The sequence below is a fragment of the Anguilla anguilla genome, chromosome 9, assembly GCF_013347855.1.
Source record: "Anguilla anguilla isolate fAngAng1 chromosome 9, fAngAng1.pri, whole genome shotgun sequence".
NCBI lineage: Eukaryota > Metazoa > Chordata > Actinopteri > Anguilliformes > Anguillidae > Anguilla > Anguilla anguilla.
Genome location: NC_049209.1, coordinates 16470431 through 16480385, shown reverse-complemented (window position 1 = coordinate 16480385; position 9955 = coordinate 16470431). Strand labels below are relative to the sequence as shown.

At 42.3% G+C, this 9955-nt stretch overlaps 1 protein-coding gene across 8 annotated transcripts in view; it reads left to right on the top strand.

The window, feature by feature from the left end:
* Positions 1–1460: 1460 nt before the first annotated feature.
* Positions 1461–9955, top strand: part of LOC118236733 (ensconsin-like) — a 40236-nt gene continuing 31741 nt past the window's right edge. For 7 of the 8 annotated variants that reach the window (XM_035435325.1, XM_035435329.1, XM_035435327.1 and 4 more), the window contains exon 1: positions 1461–1613. In XM_035435325.1, coding sequence (XP_035291216.1) covers positions 1568–1613 — 46 coding nt within the window. In that variant the 5' untranslated portion in view covers positions 1461–1567. Of the gene's footprint in view, positions 1614–7014; positions 7354–9955 lie in introns of those variants that run through there. The other variant, XM_035435328.1, reaches the window with a different exon arrangement.

Genomic DNA, 9955 nt, shown 5'->3' with positions numbered 1-9955 from the left:
ATTACTAGGGCCACCAGTTTGACTCCAACACGTCACCTGCAGGGATTTAAACTTGTATTTCAATGATTATCCTCCAGGGGTCCCCATAGACACTCCAAAGGCACAGTCAAGTGTCTAAATGTACACTTGAGTTTCTAATTGAGACATTTATTCTAAAAAAAAAACAATTAGTTAATCTAATATGGGGAGAGTCAGGAAGGAAAATGAGCATGGATCAAAGTTTAAATGCTATGAAAAGCAAGTCTGTGAGGTAGCAGTCTGCACTCCTGGTCATGGAGAGCCTACAGGGTCCGCTGGCTTTCATTGGGACTCAGAACTGGAGGGGCACAGCAACTGATCAATTAAAGTAATTTAATACACAGTCCATTCAGGTCACCTGCTTTTTTGGGTCTGAATCGGCCACTGATTTGAAGGAAAAAACAAAAACCAGCAGACTGTGTTTCTCCAGGACCAGGATTGAGTATCACTGTAGTAAAAAAAATTAGTTAATTTTTTAATGTGAGCATTTCCCACTGATACTAACAAAGCCTATCGTGCCCCTTCGCATTACATTTACATTTCATTTTATTTGGAACTTTCATCCTAAGCAAAGTACAATAAGTACATACCGAAGGTCACTGGAACAATTACAGTGCACATAAGATACAATTCTCATTCCGTCTGTTGTCTATAGCTACAAACATCAAGTCTAGTTCATGCAGGAAGCATAGGCTTATAAATATGCCCCTTTACAACTTTTAAAAATACAGTAGCATGTCCACAGTACTATTCAAACTGAATTTAACATGTGTGTCACTTGTAAACATCGTAGACAATAATCATCTGTGCTTAATTAATGGCAATTACTTTATCAATATAGATTATTGAGGTGGTGCAAATGGGATGATTTTGAGAAGGGGCTTGACAAAGAGGCTTTTGTGACCTCTAGCTGGCAGAGGAATGAAGTACAATGCGAGAAAACAAAGGGAGACAAATTGGTGGCCCTAGTTATTAGGTTCCATCTCTGGTTGAACCAGAATGATATCTGTGAGGCATTTCCAAATTTTACTAATGCAATTATTTATTTAGAGTTTGTCTGTCTTCAGATTTTATGTTAATTACTTGCTAAAGATCTCAATTTGGCCTGGTTCAAATGCAGAATGTAGATCAGTGGTCCTGGAGAGCTACAGGGTCTGCTGGTTTTCATAGTGACTCTGCACTTCATGAATCAATTAGAGGAGTTGATTACACAGCTAGCTCAACTCACCTGGTGTCTCGGGTCTCAATTGGGTGCTGATTTTAAGGTGAAAACAAAAAACAGCAGGCTCTGTAGCTCTCCAGGACCAGGGTTGGAGACCACTGCTTTAGATTATTTAGCACAACAGTGCACTGGCAGCGAGTACGATATTCATGCGCTAGGCGTCGCTATTCTCTCAAGGATGATAAATGGGCTTGCTATTATAACTAGCAACTATCTCTCACATCAGTGCTGTGTTTGTCCTCGCGCTTTGCGCGCACCCGTGCTGGTCGAGGAAAAAAAGAAAAAACAAATACTGGGGGAAAAAAACATTTCGTCGGCTAGCTAAAGATGGCGGAGGTGGCAATGTCTCTGAAAGAGATGAGGGCGCAAATGGGTAAGACATTACATTTTGTAAGCAATGAAAATGATTGATTTCGCGTGGCGGGACTGTTGGGAGAGCTTACATGGGATAGTGGCAATAGTTGACATTACTTTAGCTTGCTGGGTAAGATATCTTATTGATCACTCCCTGACAGTTTATGTAGAGGTTCGTCTGCAACTTACTTTGCAAGCTAGAAACTGCCCAACTTTTTCCATTAAAAGTTGCAAGCTAAGTTAGCCAGCTAACGTTAATTCGTCGATTTTATGACCAGATATGGTCGCTCTCTTGTTGGATAACCTACGGGTGCTGAACAAAGACAGGCCAAGATGACTGAAGCGTAAATAATCTTATACTGACCGTTATTTCCTAATGGTCCCGGTAAACTGGTTTGCTAACTGCCTTTTTGTGGCGTTGCAAACATGTTCCGTAATATTTACTTAATGTTGACATCAAGATTGCAAGAAAGTTTTCACAACATAAAAAGGTAACTTAACGAACAATAGTTTCTTAGATCTGGCACAGACAGTTCGTAAAGTTCGTGGTAGCCGATAGAACAGTCTAGTCAGTGCTGTGCTGGCTAGCTAGGTAACGGTGCAGGAGTTAGCCATGTAAGATTAGCTAGCTAGTCAGTAGTTTCAATGAGAGATGACAGAGGCCAGCTGATTTTGGTGATGACATTCCAGAATATGTTGCGAACCAATTCACGCAATTTGTGTCTGAGATGTGCATAGGTATTTTAAAGTGAAAGGTGAATTACTAGCTTGCTGGTTAAACTTGGTTAACGTTAGCAAAACATGTAGCTAATTTTAGCTGCAAGGGACCAGACGATTGGCAATTGAGGATGCAAATAAATTGCTAAGTAGTATTAACCTGTTGGTTGTCTTGGTAGCTAATCTATCGCCGGCAGATTTATCAGACACGTTTAGGTAAAGCATTTAACACCTAGCTAGTTGGCTGGCTAACTGCCACGTTATTCCTTACTGCAAGTTGGTTGTGAGCATTATGACCCATTGTGTAGGCTTCTGAAACCTCAGTTGTCAGCTAGCTGCTTAGGCTAGGCTGTGTATCCGGGAAGAACTGCTAGTTACAATTATAATAACTGCGGTTGCTTTTTAACCGCCTCATCATTCAATTTGAAAACATTAAGAAAATTGAGAGGCTGTGACTGATTGGGATTTGGACAGATTTTAAGGAGACGTACGAAGACGGAGGAGACCTGTGCTGTTTGCATGAAGAGCAATGTGGCCATTGTCTTGGTGTTCTAGAATTCCTATCTGTATACTGACTGTGAATGTGGAATGCATGCAGCTCCAGGTTGTTGGTCTGAGCTCGTGGGAGAGTAGCCTTGGTATGTGACAGTGCCCTGGTCTTCTACCGGAAAGCTACCATTTGAAAAAGCCTCTGACCTAGAATTGAGAAGTGAAGTGGTGTCATGGGACTGTACAGGAAGTTAAGGGAACTTTGTGCTATTGTGTGCGTAAGTAAGTAAATGCCTGTCGCCTTTTGTCCAGTATCAATACCCAGCTGTAAAGTACATGCCCCCTGACATGACAGGTGACTGAGTTACTGCAGTATAAGGAGATGACCCTGAAAAATACAATATTTTTCAGGGTCAATTTGTTATTCTGTGTTCATGCTAATAAAATCAATTGTATGTAAGCCTGAGAGTAGTGTGTGAACCGTTTCTTCGGCGAGTTTGCAAATCCTGTTGGTTTCTTTATCAGTGCTTCTGTGATCATATTCATAGAAATCCTTGCTGAACATCAGGCAATACTGAGATATGCTGTCATGATTACACACAAGCCAACACAGACATGGTCTTTCTCCATTGATTCTAAGAAGTTAAACAAATGTCTCAGCTTAAACAATTGAGGTTTTCCTTTGATAGCAAAAAATGTATTATCAATTATTCATGTCATGTACCTGTGTCACTGCTGGAGGAATATGTTAATTGGCAAGCTTCAAAGGCCTATGATGAGTATATTACTGGTGTTACTGTGTATAGACATCTCCCCAACATATTTTGAATTTCTTTCATTTAACACTTTCTTAGTGTTCAGGGGAAGAGATGTCACACCGTTCTGAACATGAAGCAAACTGACACACAGTCATTTTGTAATGTTAAGCGAGGACATTCTTTTTTGCTTTGACTTTCAGAACAAAGCTCTTTTTTTGCTTCTCTTGTGTTTATTGACTACAACTTAAAACTTCAGCCATCTTTGTGTTTGCTTCTCAGAATCATTTTTCCTGTGGTGACTTAAGATTGTAAGGTTGGGGCCAGAAAATGGGAGAGCTTCAGAACTTGCTGATTGCCATTAAGGACCAACAGCATGAGCTTCCGTCCATTCTTTGGCTCGTGGTGTTGACAGAGAGCGGAACAAAGCTAGCAGCAGTCATTTGAAGGGCTGTGCCACACATGTTTGCAACATGTAGGAATCTCAAGGCAGGGTGTCAAGGAAGCAACAGGGCCACACTTAAAATGGCTTGTGTGTGCCAGGCATATTTGCAGAACAGTCTGCCATGTTGCATTTTATTTCCTAATGCACAGTACAGTTAGCATAAATTAAGGTATTTGTATGACTGCTCAGCTTAGCTAAACCACCTCGAAACTCAAGATGTAAAAATGTTTGCAGGAGTAAAATGGCGATTCATAATGAGGTTTACTACATATTTTTCAGGCTCACATTCTCTTGTGTTAAATGACAAAGCTTAAAATGGTCCAACATGACAACATACAGTTTTAGCCCCTGTCATTTGGTTGATTTGTCATCAGATGAAAATAGTAATGTATAGGCTACAGTTTGCAGAACAACTATTTTTGTCTGATGGAAAAGCACATGGTTAGGTATGATGACCTCATATGCATGTAGCCCAATATTTAAGCAATTTAAACTTTGTAAAGTATTTCAGCCACATAGCTACAGTGCTGTGAAAAAGTGCTTGTCCCCTTCCTGATTTCATCTATTAATGCATATTTGTTACAGTGAATGATTTCAGATCTTTAGACAAAATGTAAAATTAAGACAAAGTAAACAAAACAAAACGAAGCACACCCACATCACCCATGTGAAAAAGTAATGTTCTGCTTAAACTTAACTGGTTACACCACCTTTAGCAGCGACTGAACTGCAACCAAATGCTTCCTGTAATTTGATATCGGTCTTTCACATTGCTGTGGAGGAATTTTAGCCCACTTTTCCTTGCAGAACTGCTTTAGTTCAGACAAATTGGTTGGTTTTTGAGCATGAACTGCTCCTTTAAAGTCCTGCCTCATCATCTCTATTGGATTCAAGTCAGGACTTTGATTAGGCCACTCCAAAGCTTTAATTTTGTTTCTTTTCAGCCATTCAGATGTGTGGACTTGCTTTTGTGTTTTGGATCATTGTCTGGCTGTATAAGCCAATGACGCTTCAGCTCATTGACAGGTGACTGGTCATTCTCCTTAAGCATTTTGTGGTACAGAGCACTATTCCTGGTTCCTTCAATAATGGCAGGTCCCAAGGCAGCAAAGCATCCCCTCACCATCACACTACCACCACCATGTTTGACTGTTGGTGTGATCTGTGAAATGCTGTATTTGCTGTACGTGAGACATAATGGGACACATGTCATCCCGAAAGTTCCACTTTTGACTCATTTGTTCATAGAACATTATCCCAAAAGGTTTTTTTTGCAAATGTGTGACGAGCGTTGATGTTTCTTTTGGTTAGCAGTGGTGTCTGCTTCATTACTGTCCCATGAATCTCATTTTTGCTCAGTCTCTTTCTTATTGTGGAGTCATGAACACTGACCTTAGCTGAGGCTAGATAGGCCTGCGATTCTTTGGGTGTTCTTCTGAGATCTTTAGTGACTTCCTGAATGAGTTGTCGCTGCGCCCTTGGAGAAAGTTTGGCAGGCCGGCCACTCCTGGGAAGACTCGGCACAGTTCCTATTGTTCTCCATTTGGAAATAATGGTTCTCACTGTGGTTCGGTGGAGGCCCAGAGCCTTAGAAATGGCTTTGTAACCCTTTCCAGTCTGATATATTTCAACAACTTTTCTTCCTGTCTCTTCTGGAATTTCCTTTGATTGTAGCAGAGTGTGCCTGTAGAAACTTTGTGGCGACTGCTACTTCTGATGGTAAGGTTCAATATTAGTGAGGATTAGATTCAAGAGGACTGGTTGCAATCAAACCTGGCTGTGTTAAGTCAAGTGAATCTAATTATCGATTAAATTAGGTTAATTGGTTGAGTAACTAAGGGGAAATTACCGTTTCACATGGGTGATATGGATGTTTGATCATTTTTCATTAAATAAATGAAATAATTAAAAAATGTGTGTCTTTTACTCAGGTTCCCTTTGTCTAAAATTACATTTTGTCTAAAGATCAGGAACCATTCATTCTGAAAAAAATGTTCAATACTGGAGTAAATCAGGAAGAGGGCAAACACTTTTTCACAGCACTCTAACATTAAAATACTGTGTACATGTGTCATTCTTGGTGCAGAGGGTACAGTCATGGCCTCAGGTAGACATGTCAGTTCATGGACATACATATGAAATCCAGAACAGAAGTATTTGCAGCTAGTCACTGGAACATGGAATGATAGGCCTTCTACTTTTTGCTTCTTAAAAGCGTGCAGTGCCATTACTGTAAGCCATGTGCTTATGGAATATCTATAAAGTAGCCTGTTTGCTAATGTGGGATCAATGTATTTGTTGTGTGATCAACGTGAATACTTTTTAATTGCACACTATCATAGACGATATGCATTGTATTGGCATATTATTTCTATATATTGGATTTCGCTGATGTTTCACTGCTAGCTATTTCTCTGTGTAGGTGTTTGAGTCTATTCCTGAAAATCAGTAAAGACTACTTCCTGTCCAGGGTGCTTTGTGTGGAAATTGTTTGCAACTTCATCTCCCAGAAGACTGCTGGCTGTGGCTGTGGTTTGCTCAGGTTTCACATTAGAACCAGTAGCCTATGCATAGTAGGCACAGATTGAGATTCAATTGATTGCTGTCAAAACAGCTTTTCCACCATTCCCTTTTTGAGTTTCTAAAATCGTGAGAGCTTAGTCGTATAGACTAGGAGTATGTATGTTACCTTTTGTCCTTACACATCACATTATAATGTTGAGTGGTTTACCATTGTGTGTTTATTCTTTTAACAATTAGGCCTAATTTATTGCTAAATTAACTTTTGTTACAGGGACAAACCCTATCCTTAGTTTACTGACAGTCATTTCCTTCACGGTGATGAAAATGTTTGTGGTTTTGTGGAGCCGGGGGTTCCTATTGGAGAGGTTCCCCTTCCCCATGTTGTGGATATAGACCTCTTTAAGCCATTAACAGGCAGCTGGAAGGAGGTTGTGACAAGGACCAGACTGTGGAGAGGACACCGCTCGTCACTCCCCGGTCTCATCGTGGTCTGCCGGCCAGAGAGCGCGTTCGGCCTCCCGCTGTGATTGACAGCCCGCCGTCTCCGTGACGCCATAAATAGCCGGGCTTTCGCGGCCGCTCGAACGCGTCCCCGTAATCCGGGACAGATCTGCTTTGTGCGCGCGTGAGGCGGGCGGAGGGAGAGAGAGAGAGAGAGATACGGTCGCAGCTGCGCGCTGTGAAGGGCCGCATTGTTAGCCATCGCAGCCACGTTCCCGGCGCTGCCAGCTGTGGCGCTGAGCCTCCCGCTCCGCACTTAGCACCGCCGCCGCCGCCGCCGTAGCTGCGCACAGAGACCGGGACCCGGACAGCACAGCACAGCACACAGGGTGAGCTGACACTGGCGCGCGTGTGTGTGTCTGAGAGGGTTTTTAATCTGCATTTGTGTTTAGTTTCATTGTGGTTGTCTGGCATGCGGCCACTCTATGCAGTTCTCTGCGCTGCTGTGCCTTTCCTTAAGAGAACCTCTATGCACTGCAGATGCTTTGAATCGGAAATTGGGCAGCAGACAGAGCAGTACACAAAACGGCCTATAGCTTACTGCAGTGATGACCCTGTATGTGGAAAAAGGGAGCCGGTTACCTTGATAAAACAAAGCAGCGTGTGCATGTAGCCTAGATTTAGCCCATTTTTGTTTTGTTAGTTCGAGTCAAAGCACATTCGCATTGCCTTGTTATAACAGTAAAAACGAATGTTGACAAAATACCGTCTGGTCGTTTCTGTCCTCTACTTGTCTTGTTTTGGCCCCAGTTTAAGTGTTTTTGTTTCTGTTGCATCTGACATTCTGTGCAGCGCATCAGGATGAAGTAGCTCTTCTGTGTGTGGTATACAGCATCATTAAACTCCGTAGACTTGATAAGTGAAACGGGAAGAGCCGGTTGTAAACGGGCTGCGATTATAAGGCTACATACGAATCCCATGTTCTCTGAAGGCATGTTCTGAGTGTGATATAGGTTAAAGAGGGCATAAGCAGGCTGGGCTGATGTCCGAGCTTTCAGGTGCTTTCGCGTGAGAAGCCACTGAATTTAGAGGGAGACCGTGATGGTACGATGCAGGGGTGTCAGTGGTTGCAGTTCTGATGGAGATTGGATCTTGCTGGGTAAAGACATTGCATCATGCGTAACTTACTCTTACGGAGTCCAAATTGAAGTAAGTTACTGTAGCAAAGCTCTTTAGGGTGATATTGCAGGATTGTTTGAAAAAGGAAATGCATTGTAGTCTTTCATTGGAGTCTTTCATAGAACAGACTGGAAAATAGTAAGCATTACCATTTATAACTTATGTAATTGAGTAAAGATTCCATAGATTTGATTGGCTTAAATCACTACAATTACTGATTTCTTTTATACAAGTCCTACTACTGCATATGACCAAATATGAATTTATTCTGTTGTCACAAATGGTTTGTTTGCATTGATGCATATAGCCTACCTTTTAAGTGAAATTGTCTGAGAGATGTTTTATTTTCGCTTATTCTTTTATCAAATAATGTATGAGCCCTTTTAGATCACATGATTCTTAAAAAGTCATTAATTGCACACAGCACCAGACTGCGGGCAGGGGCTGAAAATAAGCATTTAAATTCCTTTGTAAAATGTAGTATTGATGTAGGCGGAGCGAGATCTCGCACTTCAGGCTTTCCTATCTATCTCTAATCAGGGTGTGGTAGAATGAGGCACAGACCACCGCTATCCCGCTCCTGCTAATGTTGCATGACTGAGAGGTCTGTAATCGTCTTATTTCTTTTTGTTTTGATTGGTTAAAGCGAATACGGTTGCTACAGGGAGTCATGAGGGAGTGAGCAATGTTGGCACGCATATCGCTTATGCTGTCAAGGGGCTGAGCCTGAGAAAAAGATACCGTCATGTAAAGAAGTTAAATGGAAAGCAGCTACTGTTAGTGGGGATTTGAAGGTGTGCACCCAGGCCATACAGAAGCAAGTCACAGTCAGTTCAAATGCTTACAACAATTTATTCTTCATTTTTTAGTAATGCGTAAGGTGTTAATCCTTACTGTATTATGGGCATGAGCATCATTACCGGCACTTATCTTGGATAACAGAAGCTATTTCAGCTTTTTTTTGTTTGTTTTGTCATGTGGGTTTACTTGAAACGCCCAAGTGTAACCGATATAGTACCAGTGAGAGAGAGAGGGAGAGAGAGAGAGAGAGAGACCGTAGCTACCCAGTCATTTGGGTGTGCGCTAGCTGCCCAGGTGGCAGGGGGCCTGTTTGAGCTCCATTGCGGAGTGCGCTAGCTGCCCAGGTGGCAGGGGGCCCGTTTGAGCTCCATTGCGGAGGCCTGCGTTCCCTGACCTTTAGTTTGCAGCCGGTCTGCGTGCTGCACTCTGCACAGTTACCCCCATAGCAACAGTGCGGAGCACAGGGGTCTCTGAATATTTATGAGACTGTCATTATGAGCTGCTGTTCTGGAACTTTGTCTACCTGAGAACAGCCGAAACCCTGCAGGCGACGCACGGGCTACCTAAGCCATGCCCGAAGAGACTTTAGTCTGCTGGGTTTTCATAGTGTGCCACTAATTTCAATTTGTTTAATAGATATCAGGGCTGCGATGTGTCTGTTCAACTCTGAAAAGCAGGTTGTTTTCATGTCATTTAAAGTCATTAACACTTGTTATTTACATAACCTTGTGAGGAATTTATTCACAGAATGATGCTCAGCTTAAATTTAAAGTTAAACCAGTAAATTGGTTCTCGGTCTAGTCACCTGACTAGTAGTTGTCATTGGTTGTAGCGTGGCCCAGGGAGGGAAGGTTGTGGTCAGCTGGAGTGTTCCAGCCTCCCTGCGCCTGAGTGACTCTTCTGCTCGATTGGGAGGCTGCAGTCCACCCACACCAGCTGCACTTTCAGTGTTCTCCTCCAAAGCAATGGCTGGTCAACTGCAGGGAGAAGACACATGCTCATTTGTGCTCT